The sequence below is a fragment of the Aphelocoma coerulescens genome, chromosome 7 (assembly GCF_041296385.1).
Source record: "Aphelocoma coerulescens isolate FSJ_1873_10779 chromosome 7, UR_Acoe_1.0, whole genome shotgun sequence".
Classification (NCBI taxonomy): Eukaryota; Metazoa; Chordata; class Aves; order Passeriformes; family Corvidae; genus Aphelocoma; species Aphelocoma coerulescens.
The window spans coordinates 36,127,163-36,147,828 of record NC_091021.1 but is presented as its reverse complement, the minus strand read 5'-3'; the positions used below and the strand labels follow the sequence as shown (position 1 = coordinate 36,147,828).

The following is a 20,666-nucleotide window of genomic DNA, read 5'->3' as shown; positions in this document are numbered from 1 at the left end:
CTATGGCAAATTCTGGTAACATCATTGCAAACCTGCAAAATTCAGGTTAAAGACGCCTTTTATTATCACCTTTATTTAGCTAGGGTGAGGTGAGGAATGCCATACTTAGATTCTGCTGAGGTTTATGTCAGGATTTTGGCATAACCTAACTCCAGGCTACTGTCACCCCAAAATATCTTCTGCCCATATGTGTCCCAGTGTCAGCCCAGGGTGCAAGCCATGGATGAGCCAAGTCTCCCACGTTATGTCCGCTGGTAGTAGGGGAAAAAGTGTGCAACAGGGACACAGAAAAGGAATATAAACTAGCACAACTGGACACTGACTCTGAAGTAGAAGGCAAAAAATAGTATAAAATATTTAGTCCACTATGTTCAACTGTCCATATCCTGATTATTTCGAAATTTGACCATGCTATGTTGTAGAAATAGTAATTACACAAAGAAGAGACAATGCGTTGAAATTAGAGACATGTATTCATGGGATGATTTCAAAAGGCATCACTCTCCCAACTCACCCCGAGGTGTTTGTCCATGTGAAGAGCTTTGATTAGGCTCGGATTGTTACAGTAGAGTTGGGAAATGGGACCTTTGATCTCGAGAGATCTGAACAATCCCTGTTACTTGTACTGACAACAGGCGTGGTACAGGCTGAATGGTGTTAACATTTGGATGAGAGCTGAAAACCCAAGTGAGAGCTGTGCTACATTCTCACTTTTAAGACTCTGGTATCATGCATAACTTTGAAATTAAAATACAGTGTGACTACCTCTCCAAGTGTTTAAATTAATATGCTTAATAATCCCCAAAATAATAAATCTGAAGTGTAAATTAGGGCTTGGAAGAGAAGGTGAAGACAATGTTGCTTTCTTTCTATTTGCATATATGGTGTGTGTTAGTTCAGGACAATAGTTTGTGGCACTTTTCTATATCACTGTTTCTCAAATTTCCTTTATATGAAAAGGCTTTCCCACCAAATATGTATGCAATATTCTCATGCACTTATATATGATGGGATTTTATTTCTTTAAAGGGAAAAAGCCAATGGTGTAGTCAAGCACAATTAATAATTTCCCTAAATACAGGCATCTAATGCTTCTTAAATGCTTTAAGACACCTCACCCAGCTTCTAGCACTCGGTCTCCAAGAGCACAACTCTTCTGGAGACCCAACAGCCTTCTGAGAGTCACTCTGACACTCAGCATCCTCTCAAGTGGCACTAAATAACAGTGATTAAGTAACTGAATCAACACCAAAATGCCCCAAGAATGTATTAAGCGAAGATGCTTTCCAGGACTCTGATAATTTGCTCATGCAAGAAATTCCACTGAATTTTTACACAATAACACCAAAAAAAAAAAAAGAAAAGAAAAAAAAAAAAAAAAGAAAAGAAAGAAAAAAGGAGGAAAAAGGCAGGAATATTCAATTCTAAATCCATAAAAAGGGATTCTATGAGTGACTTGAAAATTTCTTAGTAACAGTGCTGTATTTTCAGCAGATGTATTTCTAGGAAGTACGTAAGCACAAATGAGACTATATAAGAACACAGGTTTCCTCATGAAAGTTTCCAATTATCACCAAAGTGATACTTTAGATTGTCTCCTTCTCTTTTTTTTTTTTTTTCCCCTCCCAGATTTTTTATATTTGAGTGTTTTCCAGTTTGGCTCCCACCACTCTTAACCGATGGAGTTCAACTCTTAAATGCATTACCAAAGTCTCCTCCAACCAAAAAATCATTTGCTACCCACAACAGCTGCCCCTACAGCAGCATTTATGGTTTCCCCAGTTCTCAACACAGAGAGCACCACAAATACCACGATAAAGCCAAATTCCCTGGTGCAGCAACTTCTCATCCCATGGCACCCTGCAGAATATTATGCAGTGTACAGCCATATACAACATCACCCTTTTTGTTGCAGGCCCATTGCAAGCTTGTATTTGTCAGCTACTTTTACACACAAACCACAGATATTTACCACAGGGGAGGAAACCACCCCAAATATTAGGCCACACCACAGTCTTATAAGATGTTGAGCATGACCAACTATAAGTAGGAGCTGTGCAGATTAGTTCTCCAGGATATCTGTCTCCTCAAAACACAAATATCCCATGCAAAATACCTTTGACACTCAGTAAAGTTTATCTGTAAATGACACTGGCAACCCCCACGTTCAGGAAAAAAGCCCATCATCCTAAAAATCACAGGTAGAAAGCTGTCCTGTTAATACTTTCACCAAACAACTCAATGATTTATTTCCTTTTCTTGCTTTATTGGAGCTCTGTGGAATGGCATTTCCCGTAGCGTTACTATCAGAACAAACCCAAACAAAGAGTCACCCATGACAACAATGAGCATCCCCCAAAAAAAGGACAATCCCTCAGTGCAGCAGGCAAACCTCCCATCCTTCTCAGCAACTAAATAACACTCCTTGAGGGGTTATCAAGAAGCTCTTCAACTTCTCGAAGTGTTACTAAGCAAGCCGCTATTGTAACGCAAATAGTGCTGTGGGTAGAAAAGGAATAAAAGGCATGTTTGAAATGCCTCATCATACAATACATGCCATAAAATCCATGGTATGTTTGTGGCTGACCGCACTAACCCAGCCTGCTGCCTCTGCTGCCCCATTCCACTGACTTATTCAGCACATGAAAAGAAAAACATGACAATGACACTCGTAAGAGAAATTTTACAGAGCTACAGATTGGGCAACTAAGACTTAGAATTCTGAATATTTTTCTGTCTGCTTTTTTTCTTCACACTGAACACAAAATAGTTATATTGGAAATACATTCACGTTCAATCTCTATCCATTTTTATTATACATTATTGTACATTATTTACAAAATAATTTGAAGTATTCGTTGCAAAAATTAGTATTTCCATTCGATTTTGTCACCTGACTTATATTTACAAGTCACTTTTGGAAGTACCATATCTTCCCCCCTCCCCTCTTGAAAGAGAAGGGGAAGATATGGAAAACATACTTTCCTTTGAATAATAATAATAAATTTTCTGTAGCTTAAAACAGACACAGAGGAAAAGAAGAACTCACATGAGTAACATGCACATATTAATTGATTCACCAACTACTGTGGGCTCAATTAAAGTATTCTGTTGTCAGAGTTTTAAAGCTTGGAAAAAAAAAATTAAAAAAAAAAGAAATTCTTGGCTACAGCTTGGCATATGCAGGTCTTAACCCAGAAGCAAGCTGTTTTATAATTATTTTTGAAAATTGCTTCAGTCCATTTTATTTTCTGTGCTTGCCTGGGAAGTGTGAAAAAGAAAGAAAAAAAACTATTTTTGACTCAAGGCTTTCAAGACATTTTGGTTCTCAGCTAGCGAGTAACCCAGTTTGAGCCTGGTATTTCCATCGTGAACTTTGGATCACTCTCACTGGTTCCTCAGCGAGACTGGTCACATGAACAGCTGCTGGCAGACGTGAGGAAGACTTTGCTGCCTGGGCTGTGCTTGATCACACAGGGAACATCACCAAGGCTGGAGGGTGGCTCTAAGGTTAAATCCTGACCAAGGCACGTTCATGTGTTTTTATGGATACTCTTATATGCCTGAAAAATACAATCAATGACCTAAAACATCTAAAAATGTGTGATTTGGCCAGATATAAAGGGGAATCTCATCTAGGTATGCACACAAGGAATTAGGGGCCAACAAACAAAAAGGAAAGTGGCTGCAAGAGAGAACCATCCCTCTCTATTTCGCCCCTTTTATCCAGTGATCCATGCTGCAATTTTAGAATAAAGCCCATGACAATCTTCTTGGCCCTCCATGTTTGTAGGTGCTCTCTGAGAGTTGGCAGCTGAGAGGGGACCTGCTCTCCTGTGCCCACAGATCCTTTGTTAGGGGCAGGATCAGAGCCCCTGCCTGCCTTTGAAATGGGTATATTGGGTCAATGAAAGATCTGGGCCTTTTTGCATGGGAAGTTTTGTTGGTTTGGGGTGGGAATTTTTGTTGCTGTGTTGGTTTGGGTGGGGCTTTTTATTTTCTCTTTTATCATTCCTGTTTTTTGTTGCCCCCCAGTTGTTTTGTTTTTTTTTTTTTTTTCCCTCATTTTAAAGAAATAAAGCTGTGAAAAGAAGATGCTTCTCTTTCTTTTTTTTCACCCAGCTCCCTCCTCCCTCTCTTCTCCCCCTCCTAAATGCGTCCTTCATAACCACCCAGCCCATTTGTGTTGACCTGGAGGCTCTGTTTCAAAGGCAGCTCCAGTCTCGTGTCAGCTCCACGGGCTGTGCCCGCTGAGGCAGAGCCAGCCGGGAAACCACTCCACTTCCTGATAGCCCAGCTCACACAGACATATGGTCCCAGCAAGCTCATAGAATCAGCAATGTTTTAAAAAAAAAAAAAAAAAATTAAAAAAATCCCAATATTTGTTCCTCTTCTCTCCCGGTTCATTGATAAAGAACGTGTCATTTAGGTTGAAGAATCCTGCTGGTTAAAGGTGTCATCCTTAGCTGCTCATATGGTCTGGGCTCTTACTTGTCAATTAGATTAATCTGAGCCATTTTAGAACAATAAATATAAGTGCAGATGGAATATAAACATATTGAAGATTACTGTTTTTGACGGCTGTTGTTTATTAAATCAAAAATAATGTTGAAGCGAAGATTTTGTTGATATTTCAAATGGAAAGGAAAAGTAAATTGGAATTAGATATTTCTTAGGAAAGAAAACAAAACAAAATAAGAAAAGCAAACTCAAAAATCCAACAAACTACCACACCACAACCCCCAAAAGCCTATGGGTAATAAAAAAGCAGTGATTTTACCTAAAATGCCACCACTGAACAACCTTTAGAGAAGGGATATGGTACCTATAAACTCAAAACACTAGGTATGTTGAAATCCATAAAATTTCCAATTACTGCTTCAGAATTTATTGTGCACATATGGAAAATAATACTTGTAAAAGAGAAAGGGGTTTGTGCCTGGTGCTGTCAATACTGTGAAGGATGGGGTGATTATAAAGCAAATTAACAATACTTTTAAATGTGCATTCACTTATCTTTCCAATTAAATCCTTGTTAAACAACTGCACAGACAGTAATGGTGCTTCTGCAAAGCACTGATCAAGACAGTTTTATTGTAATTTTTACTCTGTAACAATTAATCAAGTAGGCATTTTCTTTATTATTAAATTATTTAGTTAATAAATATTCGCAATCAGTTCACGTATTTCTGGTTCAAACTTTGCTCTTAATTTTTTCCTTAAGCTGAATCATATCCTGCTATATTGTCATAGAAGAAACAACAGAAATATTTTTAATCCTTTTTTTTTGCCCAAATGGGTTTTTTGTTACTGCGAGGTAATGGAAGGATAATATTAAATTAACTTTTTCCCCCCCCTCAAACTAGTAGTATTTGGATATCTTTGGCTGTCCTTTCCCATGTTCCACAAGAAACACACCTCTGCAATAACATAATACTTAGCCTTGGTAAAAATTCCTATACTTGCCCCTGCTTTGGCACATAAGTGTAGTAACAGAGCTGTAAAAAGGCAGTCATTGACCTTTGGACAGTCTGTGGTGCTTTGCAGTTAACACACAAGGTATTGCAAATGAAATAACAGGACACAAAGGTCATCTGCACAGCAAACACCCAGCATTTTGCAAACAAAGCTTTGGATATAAAGACAATTAGGAACTCTCTTGTATTATGCATGAGCCAACACTTGCTGAATGAACCAATAAGTATTGAAATCTGTATTTCTATGGTTAGTTTCCCTGAACATGCATGCATTGGGATAGAATCCTAGTGTTTCAGCAGTGTGTTATGAACTCTTTATGGCTCCATTTATTTATTTTTTTTAGGTTAATTTAGAATTCATGATAATTGCTTGATTGACAGCCATAGAAAGCAAATGCCTTTCCAGCTACAGAGCAGATTAGCACAGGAGACACAAAGAGGGCAGGTTCCAGTTCCTCACCCAGGTATCCCTGGTCTTCAGCGTGGAGCTAATTGAGGATTGATGGGAGAGGTGTGTGGAAGCAGGACAAGAAACCTGGCTTAGCACAAAGAAGGTCCTCACCCCATTACATCAGTGTGTGTCCCACACCCTGTACACAGGTTGGACAGGGCTTGGAGCAACCTGGCCTAGCTAAAGGAGTCCCTCCCTGTGGCAAGGGGTTGGAAAGAGATGAGCTCTAAGGTCTCTTCCCACCCAACCATTCTGGGATTCTGTAATCAGCATAATGGCCTCAACCAAAGCAGAAATAATTCACTCTTACTCACAAACACCCTGATGGATGAAAGGTCTTCCCTTTTTCTTGTTTTTCTTCTCAGGCACTTTTTGCCTCAGTGCTGCCGTGTTTTTTTATTGAAAAGCACCTCTCCCCTGTCCTCAGGTTCATATAGTGGTGCCTTAATGACTCTGAGCAGCCCTGCCTGGGGCTCATGTCAGACTCTCCCTGGGGCTTTTGGCCAGAACAAGGGATCTTTTCAGTAGCACCTCATACCCTGGGACTGCCAGCACACTTTACATGGTTTAACAGTCCCATAAATGTTATTTTATCCCTTTTCCTACAGGTGTGAATTAAAAGAATATCCTTTTAAATACATGTAAAGGATTTGACTTACTAGACCTTGCTTAAAAATCCTTGCTTAAAGGAGCAGAACTCCTCCAAGTACCTTGTCTGTTTCTATTTGGGTTTTTGTCTTTTTTTTTAACATTTCAACTTTCAGACTTAACCAATTATATGGAAATCATAAGAGAAATAGATAGTGCTGTCTAATGTCTCCAGCTATTACAGAAGCCTTTACTGTAGGTTCTAAGCCAAAAATATCGACTTCCTGGTAGCTTAGTTTCTAACCCCAAATTTTTCAGTGCTTATAGACTAAGAAAAGTACGAATTTCCTGATGTCAGTTTGGTACAAGCAGCTTCTACTGCCTTGATTCAGTGATTTGAAAAATGATGACTTAGAGTTCCGAAAGTGCTGAGAGATGTTATAGCCCAGTCCTCTTATGATCAACTGATCTTTTCAGCTCTTAATGGGAAAATAAATCATAGATAAAAGATAATCCTGTTGCACAGAAGCAAAAAAGGTGTGATATCAATAGACTTTTATAGAAAAAGAAAACTCTGTGAGAGGGATAAAGTAAATAAGGTAGTTTGTTCTGCTGCTGCTCATGTTGGCAAGGCCAAAAGCCTCTTCAGGAGCTGCCTACCTCAAGAGATGAGAATGAAACACAAAATACATTCAGAGAATTTAAAAAGATAACAGGCTGGTTTTCTTAAATTGCAAACTCCTCTTCATCCCTAAAAATCTAGAATTTCAAGAGTCTTTTTATATTTTTACTGTTCTTATTTCTTCTTTAATGATAAATCTGTCAACTGTTAGTTTCTTTTCCTTTCATATTCACCAGTTCTCTCATTTCACTTTTAATGCTGCAGATGACATTAACAGTATAGGAAAAGGAGCCAAATAAAGCTTTGCTATATTCTAATTAATGATTATTCTAATAAAAAATACTTTGATATGGCAGCCAGCCTAGAGTGCCTTCTATGATCTTTAATTTTCAATGTGATACATATTATTTATATCCTCTAAATGTAGGTGTAACACAATGGCAAAGCAAGCAGGAAGAAAGAGCCCAACGAGTATTTGGCCAGTAGAAGAACTGATTGCAGTCAATCTCTACAATGCAAATAGGCTTTGTCAGAACATTTGTTTGCATTTATAATTAAATTAAACTTTAACTAAATTTAAAAAAAAAAAAAAGTCGCTATGGCAAAATCATATGTATAAATACTCATTTCCCACTGTTAACTACTGAAAAATGAAGGTGCAGGGATTGACCTGAGGAGGTCACAATAACTACTGAGGGATAAGAATGGGTGGAGAGGGAGTTATTAACCATCTTCCCACTGCAGAGCTCCGAGGCTGGGAAAGAAGCAGGTTGGGAGCACACAGTAGTGTTCCTAGTAACTTTTTCCTTCATGAAGCCATCTGGAGCTGCTGCACCTAATTGACAGGAAACAGAGGCTCTGGGACACACTGGGTGGAGAATGCCCTCTCAAGCACACAATAAATAGATAAATCCTGTTTCCCCCATCTCCCCACAGAATTTTTCAGGTACACCTTGACTCAGTGGGCTCTTTCCTGCCTGCAGGTTCCTACTTAGCACAGAAAAGGGATGTTATTTAAAAAATTCAGACAGTGGCTGGCTATCCTTTGTGTCTGTGTTCCTTCTTGAATGTTATTGATTAAAAATTACTGGATTATTCTTTGGGGTCTGCAATGCTCAGCTCTCCCATTTCCCTCACATGGTGTTGGGGTCACCCCTGGGGACTGCTAAGTGTCATTAGGGTTTACAGGAGTTGAACTTTAGCATTTCTGCATGCATTTACCTGAGGAAAACCTAAGTACAGACCTGGATAGAAATTTTTTATAGACAGGATTTTAAAGGATGTGTAAAGGGAGTTTGGATAGATATTATCACTGCCCATCGAAAATCCCTCCATCGAGATGCATGAATGCACTCATTGTATCAATAAAGACTAACATAAGAAACTGTGATTATCATAACTGATAAGATGATGACAGTTCTTCAGGGGCATTAGTTTTCTTTGAATTTCCTTTGGTCACTCAGGAGGCAGATTTTTTTGCACATGTCTTAAGTAGATGGTGCCAGAGTGGCTTTAATGTACTATTAACTCCACCGTTATATTTTCATTTTTCACAGTAGTATAAACCAGAAGAAAGAGGTGTCTGGTCCCTCTCTGCTGCAAAAAGCCAGCTTAGACTTCTGTCTAGCTTTACAGTATCAGCCCATCTGTTTTAGGTGAAAACTTGAGCAGTAATGTTAACCTCAAGTATGTTAACCTTTGGATGCCACAAGACATGATAGACAGGACCATTATTTTTATGGCACAGTTTTTTCCTGAGCAAAGAGCCCGGGCAGTGAAGAAGGATAGAAAATCCCATTTTTGCCTGTGTGTCTCCAAACAAAATACAGCTTACAGTCATTTGAAAGCCAAGGCAGGCTTCATTATCGACACACAAATACCCAGCAACTATAAATTTAAGAGAACCTAAGTAATGAATCAAAACTGTGAGGTTGATTGGTAAATGATGATTTATTCAGTCTTGCTGGCATAAATACTGATTCCTCATAAACCAGAGTTCACCCTCCAGTTTCAGCTGAAGAAGACTGATCTGGAGCAGCTGAGGAGGTGGCAAACACCTACTGATCCCCTGAAACTTTCCCTAGAGATGTAAATGGAGGCTTGAAGGCGGGAATATTTTTACATCTCTCCTATCTCTCAATTTCATGAGAATATTTGAGTCAAAAGTCTTAGTTTATGTATAGTACCAAGCTAATTGAGGAAGTTGTTCTGCAGCAGCTATCACCTCCACACAGAATACACAATATTTAGCAGTTCTGGTAATAGTCTGCAGGTAACTTATAAAAAGGTCGTAAAAAGTAGGACAAAATGTTGCAGCAGCTTCACATTTATACTTGTTTCATTCAAAAGTGTAGAAAGACTTTAATGAAATTTAAGATTTGGTATTTTCCTTAATTTCTGAGAAACTTGATCTTATTTTCTTGTTAAGTAATATCAAGAGGTTTGCTATCATGAATGATATTTGCTAAGCTTTTAAGTGGGGGGAGAGTTAGTCTTTGGTAAGAGTACTAAAATATTTGGAGATGAATGTACTTGTCATTCATCCTTATCAGTTCCCGATATCAGCTTCCACACCTGTAACAGGATCTATTGATCAATGTTAGATTTCTTTAGGCCACATCAGTGAAAAGCATGCTATTGTATTTTTGGAAATATGTTCATTATACACAGAATCTGTGGAAATATGTTCAGTAAATATATACAGGATGGTTCTAATTCTGATTAGGAGGTCCCCAAAATATTCATCTTTCCTCTTTCATTTTCTGGGGTCAAATTTTTTTGTTTTCAAGATCAGTGGTAAATCTTCCACTGACTTTGGCAGAGCAGGTACTCCACTTTTAGTGCTTCCTTTTAAGTTCTTTTCAGCACCTTGTTCTCTTTCGCTGGTTTCCTTTGGATCCCTGTTCTACTTTTGGTTTTGTTTAACTTTCAACATCCAAACAATCTGCTATTTTTTCTTTTAATCTTTTTCTTTCCCCCTCACTTTGATTCCTTGGTTTCTACATATGCTTTGCTTTTTGCCACCTTATTTCACGTCTCCATTTCCTCTCGTATTTTTAGATTTGTTTGTTGTTTGTTTCTCATCTCAAGTTTAACTACTATTTTCCTCTGCTTACTCTGCTCTTTTTCCTCTCTCCTAGCTGACATTTCCCTCTGTGCAATATCTTTCTGCCTTCCCTTTCCTCTCTTTTCTAAAACAGGGCTCATCATTCTATGCCACTAATGTATAGCAGATTCTGAAATACTGTCATCTGAGACAGTTAAGTACTAAACAAAACATTACCAGGGTGGAGGAATCACTTACCCTGATTGACAACAAATCGTAACTTCTGTATTGTTGCCAGATTGCCGCTAACTCTGTATATTCCATCAACATCTAGACCTGAAAAAGAAACACATATTTCATTTTAGATCATAGAAGTATTTTTCTTTGTGTGTCTGTCAGGAAGGCAGAAGCACCCTTGCAAGTATGAAGAAGAGCAGCGCGGCGAGCGACTGAAAAACAATCCACCTGACAGCAACTGAAGTGCCTCCTCACTGATGAAAGCAACAATGGAAAATAAAAGTGAGAGATTACCTTAAGTGAATACAAAACACCTAGCTGTAATTATCTTGTAATTCTGTCAGCAGAATATGGTTCTGCAAGGGGCTTTGAGTGTGAGAGGAAAGCGAGGGGTAATTGGCTCTGGTGCTCATCGAGAAGGGCTGTTTGGGACAGGCACGGTGCCATGCTTGGACGTGGGATGTTTGCATTAATAGTGCCAGGGAAACTTCTCTGTCTGGGGTCTGGGTTTTTCAGACATGAATTTCTGAGGCTGTGACCTTTCTGAAAATAAAGCACTGAGGTGCCCACCCTGAAATCATGATGTGTGTGAGACTCCACACTACCACCATTTCTCTACTATATTCTTCATAGCGGATCAAACAGGTTTGAGGATGAAATTAAATATCCCAAGTAGCATATGCCCTGGAGTACATTTCTTCATTAATATAGGCCATTCTTTTCAAGGACAACCTGACAGTCTTGTTTCTCCCTGCATATCTACTCAAGGTTTATCTTCTAGGTGAAACTAGATGTCATACTCCCTTTTGTGACATATTATCTCCTACAGCAAGCTCTGCTGATATGAGTGTTTAAAATAGCACTTCCAGCCCCGGTTGCATAGCTGTAGCATTTCAAAGCACATGGGAACTGCTCTCCTTTTCCAGGAGAATTCGCTGTGGTGCAGCACTGACCCAATCTGCATGCTTAAAAATCAAACCCACTAAAACATACATTGTCATTTCACATTTAAAACTTGCAAGTACATAAGAAGCCAAGAGAAGCTACACAAACCAGGTTTTTTTAAAGGCTACTTATCCCTTGGAACACAAGTTTTAATTAGGTTTTGGCAAGCAGTTTCAGAGAAAGCCTTTCTCTTGGAAAACACTAATTTGTCAAACCCAAAAATTTTCAGAAAACACTTCCTGACAATATATCTAGGGGGAATATTTTTACAATCTGAGTTGGGGGAAAAGGGAAATATAAAGGTATAGGTAAGAGTGAAAACAAATGGAAAAGCCCAGAAACCCAGTTGTGATAACACTTAAAGAAGAAGACACTGAGGTTCAAGTCTTTATTGACACTCACACCACGCCTTGGCACACGTGTGCCGTGGCCAGTGGACTCAAGTGCTTGGAGACATTTCTCACTGATCTAGAAATATTGGAAAAAATTTACTTTTCCTTTTGATGCAGACTGACACCAAATAAAATCTTTTGTGTGTTTGTATGTTTGTTTTGTCTCTTTACACAATACAATTCTCATTTTATGTCTATGCTGCCAGGAACATCCTTATTTGGTTTCCATTAAAAAACTTATTTTAAAAAATAATAATATTTTCTTTATCTGATTATTAATAATAATTCTGTGCTTCTGTGTGTTTTATTAGACCATCTTCTACCCTGCACCTGTGGGTGTCCTGCAACTTAATATTGAGAGTGATGATTTATTTCAGGAAGATCTCCCCTTTGGTTACAGAGGGATAAAGAAAAAGTTTATTTAAGAGAAATCAAAAAGGATTTAGTAATCAAGAAAACTTGGAAATTATCCATCTGCTGGATATATAACATATGAGCAAATGGAAATTACTAAAATGTTTAAGTAATGCAATTCTAATCTAAATCTGAGGAGTCTAATTCTGTTTTAGTAAGGGGAGAGTGAAAGAGTAATTCCCAGCATAGGATTGCAGGATTCTTGTGGTAGAGGATTAAGAATTGCATCATGTAAATGGAAGTCTAAACCAGAAATTAAAAAGGAAAAATAAATCAAACTAACAAATAGGCAAGCCACCAGACAGAATGTTAACTTTTGTTTGGTTCTAACTGAATTCAGTTCTTAACCTCATTGGTTATATGTAAGTGAAAACAATCCATGTCACTCTGGGTGAAATAGTCTCACATTAAGAGCATCCATTTGGAACCTGCATAAGTCACCCAGATCAAGTGAAAATGAACAAGCTGTGTTGTAAATTGGTGAATATTACATTTTGCAACATGATCTGGACTACACAAGTGCATTATTATTGTTAATAAATTAATTTTGGTCCAGAAATGAGTTTTGATTAGCATTTCATTTGGGCACTATACAATATGGCAGAGAAAAAAATATCTAGAAATTAAGCCAATTATAGTATTCACGTGCCATCAACTTTCTGCTCCAAGATCTTTGAAAGTTAAGCCAAACCAAACCAATGCAAATTGGTGGATTTGGACATCCTTTTCATGACCACATTATCTCAGCTGGATTGTTAACAACTTACTTTGGAAATCCAATTAGGCACAAAGGAGAAAGGCAGGGAAAGAGAGAAAAAATATATCTTCATAGTTCTAATATCCTGATTTTATGAACAATTTTCAAAGCAAATTCTCTTTTAAGGGCACCTCTATCAAGGATAAAAACATCACAGCACTGCTGTAAGTGTTTCTTCACGGCAGGCTATAAATACTTAGGGAACAAGATGAAACAAAAGCCTTGCCCAGTTTCCTATCTGGTTCTGGAACTTAAGTGTAGTGGTAAAGAAACTTTCAGGAAAAGAATATTCACTGTAATAAAGTCAACTTTAGTTCACTATAGGATGACCTTCTTGTGTTTTGTAGTAGGGTTTATCGGGGAGGAATCACTGGATTTTGCCCTAAAGGAGAACAAGTATTTTATTTGCTTTATATTCCAGTCTCCAACTCTGTTTCTGTTTGTTTTAATGAGGAACCTGAGAACAGGATGGACCCACAATTAGAAATTATAGCCAAAAGGACGATAATGACTTCAATATTTCCACGCTGAAATTTGTAATGGTAAAAGAAATGTAGCAAAAGGTCTTACTCAAGAATACGTAAGTTCAGCTGCCAAATTATAGTAAATCTTAACTACTTTAGTTTAAAATAATTGTACAGGTGCTCCTGATGAGAAAGTTAAAAGGCAACTGGACTCAGGCTTGGCTGAGATTCATGAACAATAATGAAAGTTGTAGTCACTCTGCACTGCACAAGAGATGTTAGAAGAACAGTTATTTAAGATGTTTCTTGCACTACTATCCAAACTGGAAGTAACTATGAACGCAGGCCAGTGTCAGATCTAGTACCAGGCTGAGCTGGAACCAGGTGTTGCAGAGAAATATTAAACAAACAATTATATTTTAGGTGATATATTTATTCAAAGAAATTTTTTAAAATACTAGATTTCAATATTTGTTGAAGTAGTCCGTGTGATTTATTAACTGCAGTTAAATGTTCTCATTAATTTCTTTCTGTTGCATAGAAAAGAATCCCTCTCGCCAATTCACACTGGATTCTGTCTAATCTTAATCTCTATTTGACAATATCTTCAAACTGAATATAAAAAGAAATTCTCTATGTGCGGGGAGAAAGGGGTGGTGATATGCAGAAATTTCTCTGGTTTTTAACAAGACTTAGAGTTTAAAACACAACATTTTAAAGAGCACTAGGTAACTTCCTGCCTGGAAACCCATGGAACTTTCACAATTAATGTATCCTGAAATAGGTGTGGTCCCCAGGCCTGTTTTGTAAAAGAAGCCGTCGTGCTGGATTCAACAACAAAGTGAAGTACAAACTTGAAGAAAGGCATTCTTTAGTTAGTCCTTTCATTTAAAATCAGTTATGTTCAGGGCAAAACTATTGTATTTCAAAGGAGCCTATTATGCCTTCCCATAAACAGAAAGATCATACGTTTTAAAACTAAAGTATCATTATGCAATCAAGCTGTTGTATTATAAACTATTTTGTGGGCTCAGATGCCCAGGGCTATCTTTACAAATATTTAAGAGGTCATTATCAGGGTATGTTCTCCCTAAAACTATAATTCTTTCCTCGTGTTTTCATATGCATCTTACCATAAATATCTGATTTATAAACAATTTTTTTTCTAAAGTTTACTAAGGGCACAAAAGTGAGGCAAGAAATCATTTAAAGAAGCAGAAATGAGGGCATACAGCAAATACCTCCAAGTCACAATACTATGATGAGAAAAACCCAAAACAACGTGCAACAAAAATAAAATTTCACAAAAGGATCAATATGTGTATTCCAGTAGAAGGAAAATCATGAAGAGTATCAAAGAATGAACCTGACACACTAAAATTTGACATTAAAATACTGTATCTGCATAGGGTGACAAAATGTACCCAGAATTTCAGGTGAATGTGTGAGCAAAAATAACACTTTTTGTCTTACGCCATGGAAATCAGAGGTGAAAATGATGAAAACCATGAAGCAAATATGAGCTACACCTCAGAAAGTGTTGCTGACATCCCTCTCCTGCTTCTTGATGTGGCAGGTATATGCCCAAACCTCCTGGAGCAGTGCTGGGGGCTGGCACTGGGGTTGGCTCTGCTCTGCTGGGACAAAGCTGCTGTTTTGGTCACCAGAACTACCCCCTTCTTGTTCTCCTCTGAGCAGATTATCACATTTTTGAGGCTTAAAACATCCCAGCAACATGTCATCAATTGATTTGGAAACAGGTCCATCCCCCATCCAGAGAGAGTACCTGGCTACTATGGAAATGGGTGCCATAAAAATGCCGTGTTAGGCACTTCTACCAGATAAACAGGAGATCAAAGTCTGGTTGGTATGGGAAGTCAATCTGAAGGACAAAAAGATAACCACTGCTTTAAAAAACATCCATTTTCATTGGTGGCCATGATATGCTTGTGCCTCTCATCTGCAAATAAAATACAGAGAAATATTTGGAAATGACTAAGGCTGAAGGGTTATTCTAATATTGTAAAAGCAGAGAAGGGATGCTCTTGGAGACAGGCTAGACTGACCTCAGTCACAGACAGTCTACTTGAATAATTAATTCAGGACACTATGAACAAATAATTCATAACAAAATATCATTAATCCCAACCAGCATGGTTTCATGGAAATCAGGGCTTTGTCTAGCAAACTTGTTGCATTTTTTGATGGAACTGAATATTTGACAGGTCTGGTTGGTGAAGGCAATGGTGTTGAAATAGTGTGGCTTTCCGTGCTGCCTTTGACTTAGTGCCACATGACATTTTGATCAAAGCACTTGCATTCTATAGAATTAACAGGGCATATATTACATGGATTAAAAACTGGCTCAGTGACAGACCTCAAAATGTGGTAGTTAATGGGAGATATCAGTTAGCAAGGTCAGAACTGGCACAGCTCTCCAGAGCAGAGCTCTCATCCAGTGCCATCTAATACCTCTATCAGAGACGGGACAATGAGAGAAAAAATTCCCTTGGCAAAACAAGCAGATGACACAAAGGTCAGGGAGATACTAAATGGTGACAAGGACAGGTAAGGTTACAGAAGATCTGAACTACTACCTTAAACAGCCACAGTCTGGCAAAATCAGGTTCGGTATGGAGAAACAAAAGGTACATCCAGCACTCTGGATTTAGGCTACAAAGGACTTGAGGTTTAAATAAATATCTGAACATGATCTCTGAGCTCAGTCTACAACAAACAGGACTAATGTAATCTCTTGAATTATAAAGGAGTATCAAAGAAGCAGGGATGAGACTGAAGCTCTTCATGGGCTACAAATAGGATCTGTAGTACAGCATTGCACTTGATAGCAAAGCGAATAACATGAAACATAAAATATATGCTTTGTTTCTTCCTATTAAAGAGAAGATGGAGAAATGTCCTTTACATCCACATGATTTGAAGGTACCAGACTCCCTTCCAGCACTGCCAAGCTGTAGGACTTGTGACAGACAAGCCTGAATTCAAAGTAGCATCAACAAGATTTTCTTTATTCTATGATCAGTAGAAATCCAACACTGATTTAGAATTTAGTAAAGGCAGAGATAGTGGGGGAAAGAAAGGAGAGGGAATATTGTACCAGTCCTTAACAGGCTGTGAAATGGCTCTATTGGAGGTGTCTGACATGAGGTTTGGTGAATCTCTTTAGGAAATTAGCTGAAAAGAAATAATTCTATGTTTGACTGCAATAATATCAAGAAGATGAGGGGCATTCCTACATAAAAAGAGAATCTCATTTTTTCATGCAGTAATAACTCCAAGATGCAATGAAAGGAGAAAAGCTTGACTAAGATCTTATTGTTTTCAAGACCCTATAGAAACCGTTTAATGGAAGCAATTAAAACACTGAATATGAGCATTACATACTGAGAATGAGTAACAAGTGAATATGATGGAGGATATACTTCATTCTGTTTCATATCACTCAATGGCAGAATTTCCACTTAGATATTTATACACAAATAAATAAGGGCAGCAAGAGTACAAAGCAAGCGTAATTTAAATGAGCACACAGTTCACTGCTACGCGGGGCTGCTGCTTAATGCCCAAATCAAGCTTGCTCTGCCTCCGTCTTCTCCTCTATTGTGCTGTGCTTTGACATTCAAGAAGTTTATGGTTTAAAAGCCCCAGGAACAACAAGACTTACTCAGGAGGCTGCCTGTAACAAGAAACTAAACTAAGCTTTGAGACTATTTGTTTTGAATGAAGCCGTCGAACACGCAGTGTGCTCACTGTAATTTTGCCCTTACCTCCAATATATACTTTTGCCATTCTGCTAGTCCCTCTTCTTGCAGCTAAACAAAGTGACCTCATTGCTTTCCACTGTATTTTCTTTTAAACATTGGCTGGGATGATTGAGATTCAGGAATGTGGGAAAATGGATTCCCAAGCCACGTCCATCCCCTTTAATTCTGAGCTGTAATTTTTGGCTTGGCTTGAATCACAGTCATCACATTTCAGTCTGAATCTCTCTGTAAAGTGATCTTTCTTAAACATTTCTTTCACTCATCATGGGATCAGAAACAAAGCCATTCTAGTCTTTCAGCGAAACACTTACAAACGTCTTTTTACAGCGACTCACAAGAGCTGAATTTCCTTTAAAAATGTTTGAAAAAGAGGAGGTTTTCATTGCCTGATTGTCCTCTTTGTGAATCTTGTCATCTGTATGCCATGAGCTACAGCTATTTTAATCTGTTTTTGTTTGCAATCCATTTGGTGTCCGCCCAAGAAAATGCAGGTGATTCTAATTAACTTACTGCTGAAGATGTGGAAAAATCTCAATTGTGCGAAAGAGAATTATACACTTAAAACCTTCCCTCTATTATTTATAACAGCTTATTAATGAAAATGATTACATGAATACATTTACCACCTGATTCATCTTTGTTCACTTTTAAAATCAACAAGGTTTATGCTAAAGGGGAAAAAATGTCTACCAAATACAGACCTCAAGTACACACATCAGCTTGCTGGTTTCAATGGAATGGCAGTTTAAAAGGAAATAGCATTGTCTTCATGCAACACAGTATAATATCTGAAATTGCCAAATGTTTGGAAGTGGCTGTTCTCTCTCTGTAACACATCAGTATTTAATTTTTGGGGATGTTTATTTCTGTTTTGTTCACGTGTTTGTTTTCTCTGTTAACACCTCCTTCACCACTCCTATTCCCTTTCATTTGCTGCAGTTACTGCTTCTCATGTACAGGTTAGGAGGTCCATTCTGACCAATCCTTAATTTGTCTGAAACAAAATAAGATTTCTTTGGTTTTCTGCTACTTTATCAAGTATAATTTTTTTCATGATAACCAAGAGTGATCAAGGGTGGTGAGGCCCTGGCACAGGGTGCCCAGAGAAGCTGTGGATGCCCCGTTTGTGGAAGTGTTCAAGGCCAGGTTGGACAGGGCTCAGGGCAACCTGGGATAGTGGAAGGTGTCCCTGCCCGTGGCAGGGGTGGAATGAGATGAGGTTTAAGGTCCCTTCCAATGCAAACCATTCTATGATTTTATATTAAATCAATGGATGTTACCTGCATTGACTGTTTTCTGCTAGGTACAGCTACCAACAGGCAGTTTACCACCTTCCATTTCTATTATTCCGTGCCACACTCTGATAGTCTAATTTGAATGCGATGACAATATGGATAATGCTGTTTATTTTGGGGAGGATGAAAGCCTGAAAAAAGGTTATCATTTTAGGAGAAGCTGACTATGGGAAAACTCATCCACTGTGTGACATGATCAGAACAGCTGGGGATGTAATGTGGAGGGTGGGGGAGAAGAGAGCCAAGGTATTTTGTATGTTCAAGAAATATATACAACATTGCCGTTTCTTATATCCCAGCTGTGCCTGTTAACTTCTGGAAACATGTAGAGCTCAGCAATAAAGCATACTTGACTGATATTTACTGCAATGTGCATTATAAGACATTTTCTGTCACACATTATGTTCTGAAAGAGTTAAGTAACATGAAAAGTACAGGCTCGAGATTATATCTGTCATGGATGAAAATACTACATTTATGCCTCATTGTAATCCATTCATTGGTTTATGTACCCCAGCCCTCCAGGGAGTGTCACAACTCCACATGATACTGCTGAGAGCTGTGTTTTGCTTTTGGATTTCTGATTTAGCTGAAAGAAGTTTAAAAACACATGTAGCCTGACAACTCCCTATTGGCTATAGAGCCGAGGAGGGTCAAGAGCATAAACCATTCCAGAAAAAGCCAGCTGTGACTTAGGCTCACTGTAAAGATCTGCCTCTTACAAACAGTAGCAGACAAGAAATTTATGCATTTTGCTAAATCCTCTCACTTTGGTTGAACTGTGCTTCATTTGGGGATCCATCATCACCAACATCATGCCTGTGCTTTTTGAGCAACATCAGAACACTAAAGGAAACTGCACTTTGGGGGGGGTCCAATAGCCTTATAGGAGTATACAGAACTTCCAATCAGGTCCACTGACACCACCAGTAGGAACTGTGGTTAAAGCTAAGGGACAGCTACAATTCTCCAAAGATCCCTTGTTCCCAATGCTGATTTTAAAGAGAATTTAGTGCACAGCAGGGACAAATCTTTTCCCGTCTTTCACAATAGGGAGAGATTAAATTAGACATCAGTAGTGTCACCTCCCCATCCTGACTAGAGCTGCTTCTTGTTGGACTTTGAACAGTTGGAAGTGGAAGAACTGTATATGTGGGCAAAGAAAACCTCCAGCCAAAGTGGGTAAGGAGTTTGCATTTTCTAGACTGCAGCACCTTTGCTTGGCAAAGAGATTTTTTTTTTTTTTTTTTATGGTAATGACTGGGATAGGAAGTTTAAGGTGGACTATGGATATTTAGGCAGCAAATTGAAAGTCATAGAACTGTTTCTTCCATAATATTTTGGTTGTAGAGATAGTTGAGGAGTCCAGATAGGCCCAACACTCTTTATAACAGATCCATTATTTGGTAGCCTGACACTGTGCTCTGTCCAGCCTTAGATGTCTCGAGGTTATCTGTGTTATCTCCAGGATCAGGTCCTACTCAGCTGCCCATGGACACATCCTCCAGCTCCTGAGCATCGCTGGGGAGGGATGCCAAGGCAGAGTTTAGTTCAACAGCGGCTAAAGAAATCTCAGTGGGGTAGCACTTGTTTTGTTGCATAGCACAGAAGGCTGGGTCTGTGTCCTGCAGTTAGAAATCAGACCTGTTTGGGGACAGACAGCAGAGGTTCTGAGTTTCTAACAGAGGAATGTGCAGAACCCTGCTCTAAAATCTGAGCTGGGGCTCTAATGTGCAGTTGGTAATGGCATTTGTTATTCACATTGTATTGTAGGCATCTATCTTTGTGCTTGCTTTTTATCTTTAAGAAGGAGTAAACATTTAAAAAGCAGATTCTTTAGTCTAAGGCACACTATCAGACACCTTTGGGTGTTACAGTCCACAGCTGTGTGGAAAACCCAGAGGCTCTCTTGGAAGATAAGTATTCACACAGCTATCCAACACCAACTCACTGAATTCTTAGCATTGCATATCTGCCTAACATATAAATGTGATAACACAAAGGTGTGTGTGCATGTGCATACAGAGATAACTTTTGCTTTAATAGGGTCTTTCTCAGTGTACGTTGCTCACATTTAAAGACCCAATAATGGTGAAAAACATGGGATGCCACTGAATGCCCTAACACCTTCTGTAGTCTAAATCTCTAGTCTAAGAAGTGAGTAAAATTTTCTTGTTTTTGCAAAATTCATAT

At 38.5% G+C, this 20,666-nt stretch overlaps 1 protein-coding gene across 4 annotated transcripts in view; it reads right to left on the bottom strand.

Moving 5' to 3' along the window:
- The window catches only part of ARHGAP15 (Rho GTPase activating protein 15), a 321,555-nt gene that overhangs the window by 94,572 nt on the left and 206,317 nt on the right, over positions 1-20,666 (bottom strand). For 3 of the 4 annotated variants that reach the window (XM_069021284.1, XM_069021285.1, XM_069021287.1), the window contains exon 11: positions 10,443-10,520. In XM_069021284.1, coding sequence (XP_068877385.1) covers positions 10,443-10,520 — 78 coding nt within the window. Of the gene's footprint in view, positions 1-7,744; positions 7,974-10,442; positions 10,521-20,666 lie in introns of those variants that run through there. The other variant, XM_069021286.1, reaches the window with a different exon arrangement.